The sequence below is a fragment of the Sesamum indicum genome, linkage group LG15 (assembly GCF_000512975.1).
Source record: "Sesamum indicum cultivar Zhongzhi No. 13 linkage group LG15, S_indicum_v1.0, whole genome shotgun sequence".
Taxonomy (NCBI): domain Eukaryota; kingdom Viridiplantae; phylum Streptophyta; class Magnoliopsida; order Lamiales; family Pedaliaceae; genus Sesamum; species Sesamum indicum.
This window is the reverse complement of record NC_026159.1, coordinates 2030341-2049564: the sequence shown is the minus strand read 5'-3', so window position 1 is coordinate 2049564 and position 19224 is coordinate 2030341. Positions and strand designations below refer to the sequence as shown.

Genomic DNA, 19224 nt, shown 5'->3' with positions numbered 1-19224 from the left:
TCGAAAAAAGGAGGACCCCCTGCCGTAGAACAAATCTGGTGAACCTTGCATTTGACTGCCAATAGAACTTTTTAAAATCTTTCCAGAATAGGATGATAGAAGTGAAATCATCCAAGAAGGAGATCAATGCAAAGGTTTGCATCTGCAGAAAACCAAAGGCTTTGTTTTGTCTGTTCTATTTACAGTAATTTTGTCTGTTTGTAAAGATGGAGAGAATATGAAGACAGGTACGTTTCTTTCAGAGAGGCTGAAGTATATTATACTAATAGAAAAAATAGACAGAGGTAAGTTAAGATAATTTTAGTAAAACAATGAGAAATATCACTTGCATTCTAAACTATTTTGGAGAGGAGTAAAAATATAAATAAACCAGCAAAAGCATGATGTCCAAAAATGAACTTAAGTCAATCAATGGATTGTATAATAAACTATGAGGTCCATAAGAGTCAAAATGAAACTCCAAATAAGCAGACTAAGCCTCTGAATATGACTAATATAGGCCAAAAGAAATATCGTAGCAACACTCACCATTTAACAAAAGGATTTCCAAAATGGAAGTTATCCCCAGCGAGCAAATCTCGAACAATGGTATCTGCCTCAGGTTCTTTAGGTAGGAATTGTGAAAGAAAGCTTCTCTCGCTGCCAGACAAATGATTCTGCCAGACCTATCACATGTTCCATATGAAGAGATAAAACTTAAACAAAGGAATTCCGCCCAGAAAATGAAAGTCCCTATTGGAATCATCATTAATTGTTACCTCATATGAGAGAACCTCAGAGAGGTTCTCTAATTGAAATATCTCCTCAGGAACAGAGAAGACATCAGCCAGTATATTGTGGGCTTGAGGACCAGGTTCAATAAACGGAATCAAGTGCCTCCGTCTAATACCAATCTGCTCCCTCTTTGAAACAACACTTTTTCTCTTGTTATCCCACTCAAGAGTGATGTTAGGCCTCATGTCCAAACCATGCTGCTGAACTAGCAACTTTTTCCTATTTACCCTATATTGTTCACGGGAAGTGCAGCCAACCAAACTGGCAGCATTTACACGCTTTTTCCGCTGATCAGCTGCCATTTTCCCAATTCAAATTCTATATCACAAGAGTCCCCAACAGAGCATTTGCTGTCTTAACTTGAGCCAAAAGTTTACTCCTTGGACAGGTCGGATAAAATGACAACTAAAAAGGATCAACGATACAGTTAACATGCAGTGCAACTAAATTTCCAAATTTAAAAAACAATGGGGGGGGGGGGTTTATGAAACAAAGGGAATAACGCACATCTGCATCAAAAAATAGAAAGGATAGGCTAACCATCCTATGAGTGTCCTAGTTGTGTTTAAGATTCCCAAAAGGTGCAGTAAGTGCAGTTGAGAAATTCATGCATCAACGATCTTTCTCCTAATCTTCAAGGATAAAGTAGAGTTTAAACTTCAGTGAGTAAATGCACAAATAGGGTTGAATCATAAAAGATGGATATTTTATCTTAAAAAAGGATTTTTGAAATATGAAGTCAACAAACAGATTAGTAGTAACAAAGGAAGAAAGGGATCCGCATCAATGCATGGAATGAGCTACAGGTAAGCGTCCATTGGCAGCAAAAAGGAAACTATAACAATGCCCAAAATTTGCAGAAAACTCAAAATTAAGGGAAAGATTGCATGCAACAATAACAAGCAATTACATATAGAAAACTCGGAAGAAAAAACAGGAATCAAAACGGAATAAAACAGTTAAGATAAAGACAGGCATCCAAGTAAAAAAAATAAGAGAAAAATCAATCGGGCAGCGCTGGAGAAATAAAAGAGGAAGGAATTAAAGAAAAAAAATAGCATAGAGCGAGAAGAATAGAAGCCCTAAAAAATTGAGAAAGAATCGGTAGAGAAACAAGTACCTGTGGCAGAGGCGTAAATCAATGAATGAATGAATCGGAGGAGGAATAGAGAAAAAAAGGAATAGATAGGGATATATGTGTATGTACAGAAAGTACAAAATTAAGGCATTGGAAAAAGGAGGTGGTGTGCGTTATCCGAGTGGGTAAAGAAGAAACAAGATAAACAGAGAGGAAGGGGCCGGGGGGGGGGGGGGGGGGGGGGGGGGGGGTGGAATCGGACACCCGAGACGCGTGTTCGTAGGTCAGGAATCTACAATGAGAGGAACAGTGCTGAGATGGCTACGTGTTGAATTTTGATTGGTTCTGCCAGAGTGCCCGGCTGTGACGTACGCAAGTATGACTGCTGCAATCTTCCCCTTCAAATTGGATTACATAAATTTGTATTACACCAAAACACTAATTTTTTAAATTATCAAAAGTGTCTATGTTTTTTCAACCATCCCACTCAAATTCTTCTTTTAATCAATATACCTATACTAATTTAAAATTTTCACTCAAAGACATTAATTTGTAAATAGCGATAGCAATTTTTTTAGGTCGATAATATTATTAAATTTATTTATTTATTATAAAATATAATATATTAGTTTATTTTTTAATTTATAATATATTTTAAAATATAAAACAATTATTTATTATATATACGCAAAAACAGCGTGCCATTATATACAGATAAGCTTTGAGACTCGCTTGCTATATACCAAACAATATAGGTGGGGAAGATATTAGCACCAATATGCTGTAGTATTTGTAATTGTAAGTAAATACGCCCACCCTATTCTTCAAAAACAATTAACATAAAATAAAATATAATTCCACCCTATTTTATTTTATATTATTTTCATAGGAATGATATGGGCACGGGCGGAAATACACCTACTCATGTACACTTGTGGTGTGTATGGATTGGAGTATATATTTATACGATACAATTGTTGGGGAATTGGATGGAGAAGCCGAACACTGACCACAATTTATTTATTTTTCTCTCTCTTGCCCTCTTTGTTCCACACACATCCTAAATACGGATTTATCTCAATTTATATTTATATCAATAAATTTAAATTTAAAAAAATATATTTAAAATAGCTCCATTTAAAAGTAATTTGAAATTCAATCAGATTCATTTAAATTTAGTTCAAAATTAAAATTCTACGATTTAAAATTTTCCTAATGCAACCCCAATGAATTTGAGTCTAACTCCATATATCCCTTTTTTCTTTTTTCTTTTTTTTATTAAATAAATATACATGTTATGCACTACTATTACTAATTACGAGGGATAATTATGTTATCCTCTCTTGAGATTTGACATAAAATTTTTAAAATTTATTTTCGTACCTCTATTAACCAAAATTCACTTAATTTATTGATTTTAACAAAAAAAATTGATTTTTACCATGGATTGACTTATTACTAATTTAATATGAGTTAAATATTTTTTTTCTAATTAACTATTTTTATAATTGTAAAAATATACCTTCTCATATGTATTGATACGTGAAGACGTATAAAAGTCATTTGGTCATAAAAAATACCTTTTTACATGGAATAAATTAATAATAAATCAATTAAAAGATAAATATGAGTTTTTATTTTATTCTTTTATTAGATATAAACAAACATCAAGTATTTTTTTTCAAATTATAAACTCTTACAGCAATCCTCATCGTGAGAGGGAGTGTAATTGTCCATAATAATTATTATTATTATACAATAACCACGCCATTGTTTGACCGCTTCTTGACTCCATTCCACAACATATCATCACAACTTGTGCAAGCAAGCAACAAGCCTCATGCCCCTAAGCTTTTCCTCCATCACCCACTCCCTTTACAAGTCAATTTTGGCTTTCCTATCCTCAATCTCCAACAAATATCAACCCAACTTTCACCATCACTTCTCCACAACTATCGGCCATTACTAGAACTAGATTAGTTGCCATCTTTTCAGTATTCACCAGCGCTACTCTGTTTTTTATTAGTCCGCACATGCCCTCCTGCCCACTACCAAAACCAAATTTGGCTTCACTTAACAGACCAAGGATTCCAACAAACTACAACACAAAATACAATTTATCAAATATCCAAAACCCAAACAATTCAAAATCTATATCAGTACCAGACACCGACTAGTACTCTAAATCAAAGACAGTACAGCTTCACTACCTCAAAAATCGTTGGTTACTTCCAGTTGGCACAAAAGCAGGAAAAATTTATCTACTTCAGCAACCACAGCAAAATGGATATGTTTTAGTGATACCATTGGTGAGAACGGAAAGATGTGGAGATATCATCTACTATTATATCAAAAAGCTTCATACAGATAAATACTCCTAAAATATAAGGCTAAACAAGTCCAATCTTCAATGAGAATACAAGAAAGTATAGGTGGGAACCTCCAGGCTCCACATTGTATGGAGTTGGGCCCTTACGAATTCTCCCGGATATATCATAATGAGAGCCATGGCAGAGGCAAAACCACCCACCAAAATCAGCAGCATTAGGCAAAGGGACGCAACCTAATTGCGTGCACAACCCAACAACAAGCCATTCGGGATTCTTCACCCTCTGTGAGTCCTCTTGTGGGTCAGGGAGAGACCCCAACTCAACACTGTCAGCCAGCTTGACATCTTCCTCAGTTTGGTGCATTATGAAGACTGGTTTCCCACGCCACTTGACAGTCAGTAGTACCAGGTTCAATACTGGACAGATCAACCTCGAGGGAAGCAAGAGACAGAACAACTTTACCGGGTGACATGCTGAGGATGAACTTCGGAATGAGAAGGCAGAGCAGGAAGCTTATGCAAATCTGCCACCAGTAAAGACAAAGCAGGCAAGTGCCCGCTTACTGGGGTCACATTGGAGGTAGAGCTCATGGTTATGCTCGTCATACACTATATTTAAGTCTGATTTTTCGTAGCAGTCACCATTTCTGGAACCTGTGGAATAGAGCTACTTTTCAAAGTTTGATGAAATTGAATTAGAAGCAAAATCTGCAAAAGTGAAATACGTGATCAAGGTCGCAAAACCATAATAAGTAAGGTCCGTGAATCAATTCATAATAAGTTTTTTGTAGAGCGTGAAGTTGGACGAGTGTTGCTAACCCCAACAATGGAGGAACCCAACCAATATGCAATTCAATCACAATTGACTTATTTGCATAGATAGGTTTGTCGCAGAAGGCATGGTCTTACAACCAGAAGAAAGACAATCAGACACAGCAGGCAAAAACTTCCCACAAATGATTTTGGAAATTTACTGTTTAGATGTGTGCAAGAGAAATTTAAAGTTCAACTGACAAGGAAACTAGCAGCACACATCTCCCACTAGAAGGGTAACATCATCAGCAACACACACAAAAGAAAAAGAAAAAGAAAAAAAAAAAAAGTATCACACAAGATACAGGGCACTAAAGAGATGAAGTTTGACCACTAACCAAGTAAATTCCGAGCAAGGACTTAGACACAAGCCAACACTGGCGGTAATCAATGGATATAACCAGGAAGGCAATAAGAAGCATACCAAGGAATGAGCTACCACAATTGGCGATTCTGTTAACAATGTCACAGATGAAAAGAGCACATATTCTAATGGTTCATCTATGCATCAACAGCAGTAAGTCCTTTACAATCTCCCCTAACATGGTTTGTGCTGGGCAAACGAGATACACTCCCATTGCGTTCGTTGGTACATGGTAGGCGTGGAAAGAGAAGCTGTCAAACAGTAACTAACATATAAGCGTAGTGAAGAACAGTGGAGGGGAGGGGTTAATTATGGCAGACAAGGAGGAAAGGCAACGAGTCCAATAATACAGTGAGTCAGAATGCTAGTTGAGAAATTGAACTCAACTGATAAAGCAAAGGGAAAATAGTGAGAACCATAACGAGGGCATCCATGGATTGAAGAAAAAGATAGATGAAGAGACCTCTGAATAGCGGGCTAGAACTAGAAGAAAATGGGCCGGTGGCGACGGAGGCAGTGTGGACGTCACTAGAGCCTCCGATCACAGAATCTCAACATTTCCTTCCTATGAATAATAAACGATTTATCTATTAAGCCAAAGCAGCAGAGAGATTAATTAATATCAGGAATCAGGAAATAAAAAATAAAGAGAGACTGCAACTGTAGTCTTCTGTATACATAAGAGAAGAAGAGGAAGAGGAGCATTTCCATTCCATTTTATTCACAAGTGAGCATTGAAAGGCTAAGCCTAGAATACCCTGGTGGTGTGCGGCGGTGGCAGGAGCAGAGGGGCTAGGTTAAGGTTTGTTATGGAGGCGGAGGAGGAGGAGGGAAAGGCGGAGCTGGAGGCATTGGATATAAGAGTATGTGAGCTACGGCGTGGATCGGAAGCTCAGCGAACCCTATTCGGTTCCATTTTCACCTCTGGCCCCACCTCGTAAATTGCATTCTAATCTCTACTACTATAACTGAATCTCAATACCAAAAGTTTGTTTCATTTCATCCCTTATTTCAGCTTAAACTATGCTGGTTGTTTTCAACCCATACAGAGGTAGAGGCATCATGAGTGAGTCTTTGTTGAAGTTTTTTTGTGGTGGATGTGGATCCCCATCAATTACTACTCCCACGCCAGCCACCAGAATGAAAATACTAGTATTTCTTTTTGTGATTGCAGCAACAGCGCGCGAAACTTGTTAGTAGGTGTAGGTCAATTCAAATGATCATGATGGATGGAATTAGGTTGTGAGGCAGCACGCGGCAATGGAGCATTTTCTCTTGCTGTTCTAGATTGAACTTCTAAATCAAACTTGACAAGATTACAATAGTCTACATCCAAGTGCTCTGCCTTTTGGTTACGGGTATCCATGAATGATGGAACCAAACATCCGCATATTTCAGTTCATTTCATTTCAATCACCGCCAAGCCAAATCCTAACAGCTACTTTATCCATATTCTTTAATAATATGAAATATAATCTTACACCATCAAAGATGATCGACCGTCTTCGTTTTTGTTGTATACCTACTTCCTTGGCCATGTGTGTTCCACATTATGAGACACATACAAAGCCCTTGTGTCATTTACCTACATAGGATGCACGAGAATGTGTATGGCTGCCATATGAGTGTTAATATTTTTACCACAGTTACTTAGACATGTATACTAATAGATCAATATTTTTCCTTCTGAGTCTTTTAAAGGTGACTCTGGAAGCAAAAGTGACGAATAAGGATCACTTGCATTATATGGTCGTTTGGGGTTTATTAGGGCCAAGAGGCTTTTCCGCTACTACTGATGCCTTCAGGCTGAAGCTATTGTTTCCTAGCTTAGAAAGCGAGCCACAGGGGATTGATGACGGAAATAATTGATGTGCTAACATGATAAACAGCTTGGGATCAATGAGATAAAATTCTGCTCAACATCTTCGCTGCATATGTGCAACAACAATATCCATGTGTAGAGATTTGTGTTTGATGAAGCTGAGCTACAGTGATGCTGAATTTAGATCACCACCCTCGATTTTCTTGAATTGGTGATTGTATTATTGGTGCTGGCGTACTGCCATCCATAGCTCAAAAGAATTGCTTGAGTTGAGCTCCTTGTATTGTGCCACTTTGTAGCCAAGCACAACAAGATCTGACTTCCTGAAACTTTCTTGTACGTGGTGGATAATTTGCTGGTGGCTCGTTAATTGAATGAATAATATTTGATTAATGACTCATTAAATGAAGATGAAAACAAGATAAAAGATGTACTTTTAATTTGATTATATTACCTAATACCTCGATCATTTGGTTCTTGGGATAATATGCGAAACTGCCATCTTTCGTTGTATTTTTATTTTCACTTTCTAGTTCTCAATGAAAATGTGTTTCCAATCGTGTCAAAATGATAATATTTTTAGATCAGTTGGTACATTGTGTTTTGTGTTGTTAGATGTGTCAACATAAAAATTAGGTTAAATACACTTTGCACCCCTGAATTATATGTTTTATTTTATTTACACTTCTAAAATATAAAAAGTAATAAAAACACCCATTACAAAATAAATAGGCATTTGATAAGACAAAAATATCCTTCTCACTCCCTCATGTATTTTTTTATTCCACTTCTTAAAATATGTTCTATTAAAATATACCCCTAAACTATTTTTAGTGATTTAAATTTTTTCTCACATTTTATTTAAAAAATAATAATTATAATTTATGTTTCTTTATATATGATGAGACACAAAAAATATTTATAAGCTCAATATATGCAAATATATTTTACAAACTAAATAAATTATGGTAAAAAGTATATGTAAATACGTGTCAATACGTAATGCATATAATATTATGGAAAAAGTATGTTATATGGTTGATAAGTTTTTATTCGATTACATGTCTGCATAATAAAAATATATCACATCATTACTTTAAAAAATATAGAATATTATATATTAATTATATTATAGATTCGCATATTTTATAATATTTATATGTTCGATGTAATATTTTAAATTTGTATAGATAATTTATTTTTTTAAAAAAAAGGTTCAACATATATAACAACACATGCATCTTTAGAAAAAATGATAGTAATATGAGAATTGTAAATTCATGGAGTTTATACAAATTCTATATTCAGTATAAAAAATTTAAATCTTGGATAATGTTTATTTTAAATAAAAAAATCATAATAATTCAGATCACATTTAGAAGAACAATAGTAATAAAGATATTTTAGGGGTGTAAATAATAAGGACATTTTCATCATAAAAAAACCAGTGTAGATCATGAGGGACTATTTTGTTATATTTTATAGTTCAGGAGTGTAAATACACTTTATGCATAGTTGAGGGATGCAAAGTGTATTTAATTCTAAAAATTATAGTTTCATTTTTTCATTGTTAGCTGTGTTAAATCAAGCATGTTTTTTTTTTTAATAAAATTGATAAAAAAAATTATTGATTATAATTGTTAGTGATTTCATATCAAAGCATTATGTAACAAATATATTATTAGTTATAAAACAATGAATAAAAATCACATGTATGTGAATATAAAAAAAATGATTAAATTATGACAAATTCTCTTGAGTTTTTTCATGATTATAAATACATCTTGTAACAATCTATTGTAATAGGTATTTGTTAAACGACCATTAATTTCAAAAAGTATTTTTATAAATTTTCAAATAAACGTAAGAATATTTATAATTATAACAAGTTTCATTGGAGCTCATTGTAATTATTATATAAAAAATAATAATAATTGACATAAAACAATAGTAAAATATTTTCATAAAAAATATATATAAACAACAGTGTTTTACACTTTAATCATTGAATTATAACTGAAAATGAAAACCAAACCAAACAAGTAATAAAATTATAGTTACTACATTTGCCAGCATTAATATCTCAATCATTATCCATATATCATACACCAAATTTCAAAATTTTGACTTAATAAAGTAATAACATATGTTTTTTCACAACGAATTGATATAATATGACCAATAATTATAAATTAATAAAGTTATAATTATTAAATGTATTGATTTGACATAACTAACGAGACTGACAAGAGAATTTTATAAGCTAATCAAAACTTACTTTTATTCTGCAGAAAACTTTATATAAAAAAAAAGATATACATTTCCAGTAGAAAATGAAAAATTTGATGAGTAAGAAGCAGCATATGGAATTTTACTGATTTTAGTTGAAAAGGTAAAGTGATATCACACTTTAAATATAAGTAAACCAAAATGGAATAAGATGTAAATATTGGGGAGGACAATAAAGAAAGATATTGAGGATAGTTTGACAAGAAATAAATTTGTGATTGATTGAGGAAACAAAAATCCAAGCAACGGTAACATTTTCAAAAAAGAATTTGGATGGCGGGACTATCTATGAATATGATACAGCAGAGCAGAGCGGGGCGGGCGGGAAATTTACACAACCTCAAATCCAAATCTAATATTTTTGCATTTTTATTTTTTTACCGTTTGCAGTACAATGTCCAGCAATAGACAACACTTTGCGATTTGGATTTGGAGGGAGGAAGTGGAAAATCCTATTCAAACCCTTTCTCTTTTCATCTGCTTTTCTTATACCCTATTCAAACCCTTTCGTCTTCCTTCCCTCCTCACAATCATGGTGGTTCATTCCGATCCTAAGCTCTCTTCTCCTAATGCCGCCCCTGTACGTAGGACTAGTGAACGCATAAAGAAAATGGAAGCTAAAACTTCCATTCCTCAAAAGAGGACACCCTCCGCTTCCAATCCTCAGATCCTCAAAAAAACAAAGCTTCCTCACATTCATAATCCCCAAATAAATCCAGAGCCTCTCCATGTCGCTGATAATCTCGCCCTCTCTGCTGAAAGGAATGTTTATACAATGGTGACCGAGACACTCCGCACATTCAATAAACACTACCTCCATTTTATCCAGGTAAACTATTTGTATTCTCTAGATGACTATACTTGGTTCATTCCACCTTCTTCTTCTGTATGCCTCACGTGTTGGTTATATTGGAGCTAGAGATTTATATTCCCCACGAATCAGTTCCTGTGATATGTTGATTAACTTGAATGTTGACATTCAGTAATGAGGAAACTTGTCGCCTACTGTTTTTTTCCTCATCTACTTGACCGCTAATTTGCTTCATGTTATTTTCCGATTCTCTGGGCTAAATCCGTGCATCCTGTTCTGAGTTTATTGATTCCTTTTAAACAGTAATTGCTTTTGAACGCTACATTTGCTACTCAAATATCTCTTGCCAATGGACTCTTTTACCATGACATTTTGCAGGCAGAAGAGAAGAGATGTGCCAACGAGGAAGCTGACCGAGAAACAAAACCGAAAAATTGTTCAAATTCCAAGGTTGCTCGTTACCTTTTAATTCCTCCTTCCATGATGGCTTCTCTAAATGCTGATAATTCCAACTCTTCCCACTCCCACTTATGCTTTTCCATTATTACATTGGGTAATCATATTGTTCATTACTATAAGATCCATATTGTCTATCCTTGTTGTACAAAAGTTCATGATTTTACATTGCACTAGTAGCTGCTTTCTTTTTCATTGCATCAATCTTCTGTTCCATTTTCAGCATGGGAGCAGATGTGACCCCTAACTTGTGAAATTGAAATATATGCAGAAAGAGGAAATACTTGAGGATTATACTAAAAAGTCTTCCAAGAGACCTGATCTGAAGGCTATATCCGAGGCATGTCTTTTATTATACTGCTGCATGTTTATATTCTTATTCTCGATCATACACTAATGCATATGAAAGGCTAATTTCATGGGGTTAATCCAGTATTCAAAAGTTTTAGGCTGTCTGTACGTGTGCTTGACCAAATACTTTTATTGCTTCCTCAATGTACTTCTGCATGTTTATATTCTTATTCTTGAGCATACACTAATGTATATGAATGGCTAATCTCAAGGGCATAATCCAGTATTCAAAAGTTTTGAGTGTCCAATTCCTTGTGTCAATTTAATTGATGATCACAAGACATACAAATAAGCTATCTAATAATTATACAAAAATAAAAGCTAACATACTGATGCAAAATACTGCTTTGGTGGAAACATGCATTTTGTACAAATATCTAGCCTGATGTGTTTCAAATATAAATTTTACAGTAATGCAGTGTCTATACTCTCTATCTGCTTCTTGTTGATATCCTTCATTAAATAAGGTTATGTATGATTCCCTCACTTTTTGATACTGAATTGGCAGATGATGAAGCTTAATGCAACATTGTACACTGAGAAAAGAATTGGTCATATTCCAGGTTGGTGACAATGCTTTTTTATGGAATTGCATGCTACATCCTCAAAGTTGTTCTGAAATCACAATGGCCTACCACAAATTCAAAATTTAATCACATCAATGTATTTATTTGCTGGGGCAATTTCAATAAACTGCTTTCGTGAACGTTGGTGGTCCGTGGTCAAGTGCTGGTGAGAGAAATGATGATTCACCAGTTGGTACTTAAATCATACACTTGCAACTTTTGATTAAGAGTGTGCAAGTATGAACTTTATTCGAACATAAGGTTTCCTTGGTTAGAGATTGTCTCTCCCTCAAAATTCACCAGACATTTTACCACTGCAGGTTTGGATCACAGGCTTCTTCAACACTATGTTATTCCTAACCCTGTATTTAAGCTCCATTTCATATTTTTTTAATAATATGTTGGGACCCATCTGTATCATGATTAAAGGGCCTTGAGAATTTGTGAACAGTAAAACAAAAGCATTTACTAGTATGTCTTAGAAGACAAAAAAATATAGGTGTTTGATCATTTATGCATAGACCTAAGGTGGCAATATCTTATGGTCTTTTAACTATCTGGATCTTCAGTGAATTATACTTGTACAAGATTGCATCGTACATGCAAAGGAGCTATAATTGAACTTCTGATGCTTCTTGATGATGACAGGTATTGATGTGGGTCATCAGTTTTTTTCACGGGCTGAGATGGTTGTAGTGGGCTTCCATCAACACTGGTTGAATGGAATTGATTTTATTGGGCAAACTGCCAGCAAATCAAGGAAAAAAGGGGTAAATTTGCACATACCACATATGCATTCTCATGTTGGCTTCATCCTAAAGATTGCTTTCCTCTTACAGCTAACATTAACCATACGAATGTGATAGCTCATTTATGGATGTTGTTCCTATTAATTTATTTTTTCTTGTGGTGGTCAATTTTTGGTTGCTGAACATGTGAGCAGATGTCTGTGAAGGAGTTGGTAGTATCTGGTTGTTTGCTAAGTCTTGGGCCAGTATCTAGTGGGAGAAAAAAATGATGATTTCCTTGCTTCTCTCTTTTTTGAATTATTACATGGCTCATTTAATGTCTTTGAATGTGTTGCGTCATCTATATGTCAAACATCCCGATGCAAAAATACTGTTGTGCTTCCTCTCTCAGTTACAGAGCAACAACAAAACATGTTTCCAATTCATATTGATGATGGATACCTGCAAGTTTGATTCAACTTGACCGTCACTATTTTTATTGGATTGAGACCTAAATAATTAAACTTTAAAGTGTCTTTTCTCATATGATTTCCCTCTTACTTTTTGCAGGGTTTGGAAGGCTACAAACTTCCAATTACAGTATCCATTGTTTTGTCTGGCCAGTATGAGGATGATTTAGATAATTGTGATGAAATTGTGTATACGGGCCAAGGCGGAAACAACTTGCTTGGTGATAAACGTCAAATTAGTGATCAAGAAATGAAACGAGGCAATTTGGGACTTAAGGCATGTCACATTTTACTTCCTTTTGCGATCTTTTATCATTTTCTTTGTCTTCATCATTATAGATGGAACAAAAGGACTTCTCATCCCTCTTGTCAGTTTGGATTTTCCAGATCTCGATTTGTGTAGTATGTTGTACTCCACTTGTTAGAACTCAGCAATCTTCTCATCTCTATTGCAATTGTGACCTAGAATTCATGAAAATTTGATGAGTAATTTAAATATCATTTTCTTTTCTGCAGAACTGTATGGAGCAATCTGTGCCTGTTAGAGTAGTTCGTGGACATAAATGTCAAAATAGCTATGTTGGGAAAGTTTATACCTATGATGGCTTGTACAAGGTAGTTATATGTTTGGCCAGGAACTAAGTACATATAATCTGTCAAGTGTTTGCCTCTTTTTGATGGATGGTACTTTATCTTGAAGGTTGTGAATTACTGGGCTGAAAAAGGTGTCTCTGGATTCACAGTTTATAAATTTCGGTTGAGGCGGCTTGAGGGACAGCCACCATTAACAACAGATCAGGTACTTTCCCTCTTTCCATTTGCAGTGTGTCTCCAGCTACATAATGCAAAACTGATGTACTTTTTCTTTAGCTGTCATTTATGTTCTCACATATCCTTCCTTTTATATGCCTGGAGACTGCGATCTACTCTAAGTTTGGAAAGTCCTAGTTAACTATAACTTACTCGTTTCCAGTAACTGAAACTGTGTCTTCTTTGCGGATACAAAAATCATTGTTCAGTTTGCATTACGCATTTTGTACCTTCTTAATGTTTGAGATTTTCTTTTGATTCTTGAGGTCAACATCCTCTTATGCAGTGTGAATGTGGGCATATTTCGATAAATGTGGGGTATACTGCTAGACAAATTGCATATATTTATGATACAGTCCTCATGACTTTGACTTGATATAAATATTGCCATGAGTATTTCTTGTTCACTATTGCAGGTTCACTTTACTCGAGGTCGTATTCCTAAATCAATATCAGAAATACGAGGGTACATATGTTAATTGTTTTACAATCTACACTTATCTATCCTTTCTGCTTTCCCTTCTGTAAAGTAAATTTCTTTTTCTCTTAACTAAAGGTTGGTGTTTGAAGATATAACTGGAGGTCTAGAAGATATTCCCATCCCTGTTACTAATTTGGTTGATGATCCACCCATTTCACCACCAGGTTGAGTGAAATTCTGTGGTTTTGTTATTAAAACAGTATTCTCTGAATTTCTGTACTAAAATGAGCTGTACAAGAGTTTTTCTTCAAAACTTATTTTCCAAGGTGATTTGAGTTGATGATATCACACAACTTGGATATGGTTGGCACTTACTTCTACAATCTTTGTATAAGGGGGATGCTTTGATATATTTCTGGTGCTGGCTAACTAATATATTAGCCGCTACTTTTCTTAAAACTTGATTATCCCAGTTTAGAATTAGCTTTGCACTATAATTTATCTGTTTCCTACTTGAGTTTTTGCTCCAATCTTCTGATGAATGTGTCTCCGCTGGTTAAGAGCATTGTTCTCGGAAACTGGTTAATAAGTTTTCTTCGCATTGATTTAATATTCTTCATACTTTTCATGATCAATTGCCTTTCAGGTTTAAGTTCTGCACTTATGTCCAATTATCATACAAATTATCTTCACATTTCTCTTTTGATGCTGAAATTCAGGTTTTGTCTACATCAAGGATATAAAATTCAGTAAAAACATAAAGGCCCCTGCAATTGCTCCTGTGGGATGCAACTGTCAAGGTGCATGTGTGGATCCAAGAAGTTGTGCGTGTGCAAAACTCAATGGAGGTGATTTCCCGTATGTGCAGCGTGATGGTGGAAGGTAAAAAACTTGCGGCAACAACTGAAACTAAAAAAACATCAGTTGGGGCGTTATTTTTAAACTTCTAGAAATTACATTAAATACTAATGATTCCTTTGAAGTTGCTATTACATTTTAATCTATTTAAATAGGAATGCTCAACTTAACTTCTGATATATTGATTAATTCTTTTATTGGCAATAAAATATTTCTAATCTAAGATGTATAGTCATATCTTTAAGAGTGTGTTTGGTTGGGGTGAAAAATGATAGAATAAGGGAAGTGGAAGTAAAGTTGGATATATAAGAGATTATCTTGCGTTTGGTTTGGAGGAAAAAATGGAGGTGAAGTAAAACTTGATGTATATGAAACTTTTCCGAAATCCAATTTTGTTTCCGTCCAAAATTGGGCAAAAAAGTGAAAGTATAAGGTCAAAAAGATAAAAAGGTACAGTTTTATTTTTATTTTCTCTATTACTCTATATCTATCTATATATATATAATTTTTCTCCAATTCTGTTCTCCTCTTGCTCACAATATCGTACATAATTTCCAAAGAAAAAATAACAGAGTCGCGAAAAAACTGCATCGAAGTCAACAATTAGGTAAATAATCTGTTAGTAATTTTTATTTATTTAAACTAAATAGTTTAGAATAAATGAACAATACATATCTTATTAAATATTTTATTAATAAAAAAAAGATTCTTATTCTTATTTGATAAATATTTTTATTAATAAGATTTTTAAATTTTTGATATACTAAAATTATATTAGTACGATATTAATTTATTTATTTTGTGATACAAAGTGAAGAGAAGGGTAATTCAATAAAATTATAAAAGTTAGTCTTTTCTTTTCAATCTATTTTTTTCGTACCAAATAAGGGAAAGTATTTGATTTCACTCATACCAAACAACCTGAGGAAAACTATTATTCTTCCCCCCCTCTCCCTTCCACTTCCCTTTTCCTCTCACTTGAACCAAACCTCTAAGTTATTTCTTGTGGCCCAAATGTTTTACGTACGAAGATCAGGTCTGAGGTTCTGTTTCCAAAAAGAAAAATTCAACTAATTTTGTGTGATCCTGGAGATGGGTTCACATATCCTGACCATTGGAATAGGTTATCTCATCACCTTTTGTTTCTCCTTATATTTGCTTTTCTTTTAGTCACCAAGGTCGCTTCGCTTGTATGTTGCTTATTTTATATCTTTTTGGGCTTTAACTTAAGCTCTTTGAAATCTTTTGAGAAAGAATACGTACAGGAAAGAAAAGTTTATAATCACAAAATGTTGTAGTGTTCAAGTTTCATGGTGTGTCCCTTTTCAGTACCAATGAGTATGTTGATTTTATCCTTGTCAGTTATCTGTTTTGGTGAATGTGTTTGACATAATTCGTCCTAGATATAAAATAGAAGGTCCATGCATTATGAATGAAACTTATGTGTGTGAGATGGCTTATTTACCTTCTCATTGCTTGTATTTTGTTGTTGTAGTTTTTTGTTGATCAGATGTGAAGGTGTTTGTCCATTTAACGATTCCAAATCAATTTCGTTTGCTAGGCTAGTTGAACCAAAGGCAGTTGTGTTTGAATGTGGTCCAAATTGTGGATGTGGACCTAAATGCGTCAATAGGACTTCTCAAAGAGGGCCTAGGTACCGCTTGGAGGTTTGTATGCACAACCACTCGCTTCGCATGATGCATTTTTCTTATGATAGTAAATTCTGCTTCTATATTTTGAGTTCATGTTGATATTGACAGGTCTTTCGTACCCCAAAGAAGGGGTGGGGTGTAAGATCTTGGGACTACATACCTTCTGGGGCGCCTGTTTGTGAATACATTGGTCTTCTTAAGCGAACTGAAGATTTAGACCCTGCTGCTGATAATACCTATGTGTTTGACATTGACTGCTTGCAGACAATGAAGGGACTGGATGGAAGAGAGGTGCATAGATGCTTTCTTTATTTGGAATAGTACTAATTCTCTTAATAACTTGCTTCTTCATTCTCACCTAACTCTGTATTATTTGGTTTCAATCACGTTTCATTGAAGGATAGTAACTTGCATTGGGTTCATCAACTCATTTCTTATTTGAAAATGTTCTTGGATAGGTTTTCTGTCACTGCAATTGACAGTTCTGCAAATAGTTGCTAAATAATCCACTAATAGTTGTATTTGATACAAAGATGCTTGTTTTTAGGATTTGATTCATGGTTTGGCAATAGACCAGAAGTGTGGAGTAGGAATGCTTCCATCCTTTCTCTCTTAATGCTCTCTATTTTATTCTCATTGACTTATTTTCTTTCATTTACTTTCTAGAGTCGATTGCGGGATGTGTCTCTGCCTTCCTACTTGCACAAGGTTGATGAAGAGGTCTCAGAAAGTGTGCCATTCTGCATTGATGCAGGACATACCGGTAACATCGCTAGGTTCATCAACCACAGCTGTCAACCGAATTTATTTGTCCAGTGTATGCTGAGCAGTCACCATGACATCAAACTCGCACGGGTGATACTAGTTGCTGCTGATAATATACCACCACTTAAGGTTCATTCTTGGCTCTGCTTTTCCTTGCTGTCTATGTGTTGCAGCATTGCATGATAGAATAACTAGTTTATGATCAGTAAGTAAAAGCATTAATTATGCATCAAGAATAGGTAAAAGTTGTAATTTGCTTTGGCCTTATCTTGCAGTGCTTGTTTTGACATGTGGTGGTGTTTTATATAGGAGCTTACGTATGATTATGGTTATGCCCTTGATAGCGTGATGGGACCTGATGGGAAGATACGGCAGATGGCTTGTTTTTGTGGTGCACAGGAATGTAGGAAACGGCTGTATTAGCTAGCTGCGTTCATTGCAACTGTAGATGTGCTATTCAATAATTGTGATATAATTATTGGTTGATGATGAGGAGGAATATGTGGTAGCTGCAAATTCAAACTTTTGACAGACATTGATCACCTGTATATTTCGGGAAGCAAGTTGTCTTGTTTTCATGAAATGTCAATATACGAATGACATACAATGTCTATAGTGGGAGTTGATCGATGAGGCATTGCCAAGGAGTAGATGTTGGTTATGGATGCTTGAATGAGATAGATGGTGATTTTAATACTGAAATGGGTGTTTTAGTGCTGCTGGCAATGACATGAGTCTTTCTCTTGTTTTTGAGGAGGAAAACAACGTGAATTGGGTGTGGTGCGTCGAGTACGTGTTGGTACATAATAATACTGCATATGATGCTCCTCGTGGTTTGTCCAAAAATTAAGCTTGCTGTCATGGTTTGTGTTTAAACTCTTGCTTAAATTTATAAAATTGAGGTTAGTAATAGGCTTATCTTATCATCACTTATTCTTAATTTATTCAGGCATTAATCGCGTCCCACCACGAAAGAGACACGGCTGTATGGACAAGAGCGATAATATTACATTACACCATTCTTTTGTGTTTGTTTTCTTCTTTTCTTTTCTTAATTTAATTTTATAGGGGGGAAAGCAAATTAAAGTGTATGAAGGAAACTTGACGCTGTTCAACATCTTAGTAAGTAGTGTGACATCAGGATTATGATTATTATTAGGTTAAAATGCATTTTACTCTATGTGTTTTGTTGAAATAACTAATTTTTTTTTTGTATTTTTTAAATAGGTTTAAATCCCCTTTATATTTTATAAAATTAAAAAAAACATCTATTCCATTAGTAATTAACAGAAGATGCATTACACGCGTTCATTGTGTGTGTTTTTTTTAGTTGGTTTTGCCCTTTTTATATTTTTACTGAAATTCCGTCATGGTGTTTATATATTTTCACATGTACATCTTTTATTTGTTTTAAAGTGATTTTTCTTGTATTTTCATCTATTTAAAAAATTTTAAGTTTTACAATTTAAAATATCTTAACTGATATTAATGTTAATAATTATAAAAATTTAAATATAATTTATTTAAATGTTTTTAACTAATTTATTTAAAAATTATTATTTAGTTGAAAATACTTAAATAACTTATATTTAAATAATTTTTATAATTATTAAAACTGAAATTAAATCTTCTGTTTAATGATATTTAAAAACATTTCAGTGAATTATTTTTAATCTAATTAACATAATCTTTTAATTACTTTAAAATTCAAAATTTAGAAATTAGAAAAAGAAAAAAAAAAGGGGACGTTAGACGCCACAGTCGCCTCCAAACTAGGAGATTGCCGTCGCCCAAAATAATGCAGATTGCCGTCGCTGTCCCCCCTTTGTGGGTGGTGGGGGGTGTGAGTTAATTTTATTTAATTTAT

The 19224-nt window shown here is 34.3% G+C and overlaps 2 protein-coding genes, 1 long non-coding RNA gene and 1 pseudogene across 5 annotated transcripts in view; 2 read left to right on the top strand and 2 right to left on the bottom strand.

The window, feature by feature from the left end:
• The window catches only part of LOC110013172, a 2947-nt gene extending 2428 nt beyond the window's left edge, over window positions 1-519 (top strand). Inside the window, exon 3 of the long non-coding RNA XR_002288357.1 lies at window positions 14-519. This is a non-coding gene — a long non-coding RNA (uncharacterized LOC110013172). The remainder of the gene's footprint in view (window positions 1-13) is intronic.
• Window positions 1-2070, bottom strand: part of LOC105177492 — a 7044-nt gene extending 4974 nt beyond the window's left edge. The window contains exons 1-4 of one of the 3 annotated variants that reach the window (XM_020699159.1): window positions 1895-2070; window positions 1282-1406; window positions 759-1179; window positions 529-665 (exon numbers count right to left, since the gene is read on the bottom strand). In XM_020699159.1, coding sequence (XP_020554818.1) covers window positions 529-665; window positions 759-1076 — 455 coding nt within the window. In that variant the 5' untranslated portion in view covers window positions 1077-1179; window positions 1282-1406; window positions 1895-2070. The remainder of the gene's footprint in view (window positions 1-528; window positions 666-758; window positions 1180-1281; window positions 1407-1894) is intronic. The other 2 variants (XM_011100677.2, XM_011100676.2) reach the window with 2 other exon arrangements.
• LOC105177520 lies at window positions 4081-4904 on the bottom strand (annotated as a pseudogene).
• On the top strand, window positions 9836-18030 carry LOC105177488 (histone-lysine N-methyltransferase, H3 lysine-9 specific SUVH4). Its single transcript, XM_011100668.2, has 15 exons — window positions 9836-10298; window positions 10659-10730; window positions 11008-11076; window positions 11596-11650; window positions 12302-12423; window positions 12952-13128; window positions 13368-13466; window positions 13552-13650; window positions 14078-14127; window positions 14218-14306; window positions 14802-14964; window positions 16502-16607; window positions 16701-16883; window positions 17259-17486; window positions 17667-18030. Exons 1-15 carry the CDS (start codon window positions 9864-9866, stop codon window positions 17778-17780), a joined length of 2061 nt encoding a protein of 686 aa, XP_011098970.2. The 5' UTR covers window positions 9836-9863; the 3' UTR covers window positions 17781-18030.

Bases quoted from the DNA above. Each gene is read 5' to 3' on its own strand.
- LOC105177488 (XM_011100668.2), top strand. From the start codon at position 9,864: ATGTCCAGCAATAGACAACACTTTGCGATTTGGATTTGGAGGGAGGAA. The intron at 13,651-14,077 runs GTACTTTCCCTC...TCACTATTGCAG, and splicing joins CACCATTAACAACAGATCAG to GTTCACTTTACTCGAGGTCG. The intron at 16,608-16,700 runs GTTTGTATGCAC...TGATATTGACAG, and splicing joins GGCCTAGGTACCGCTTGGAG to GTCTTTCGTACCCCAAAGAA.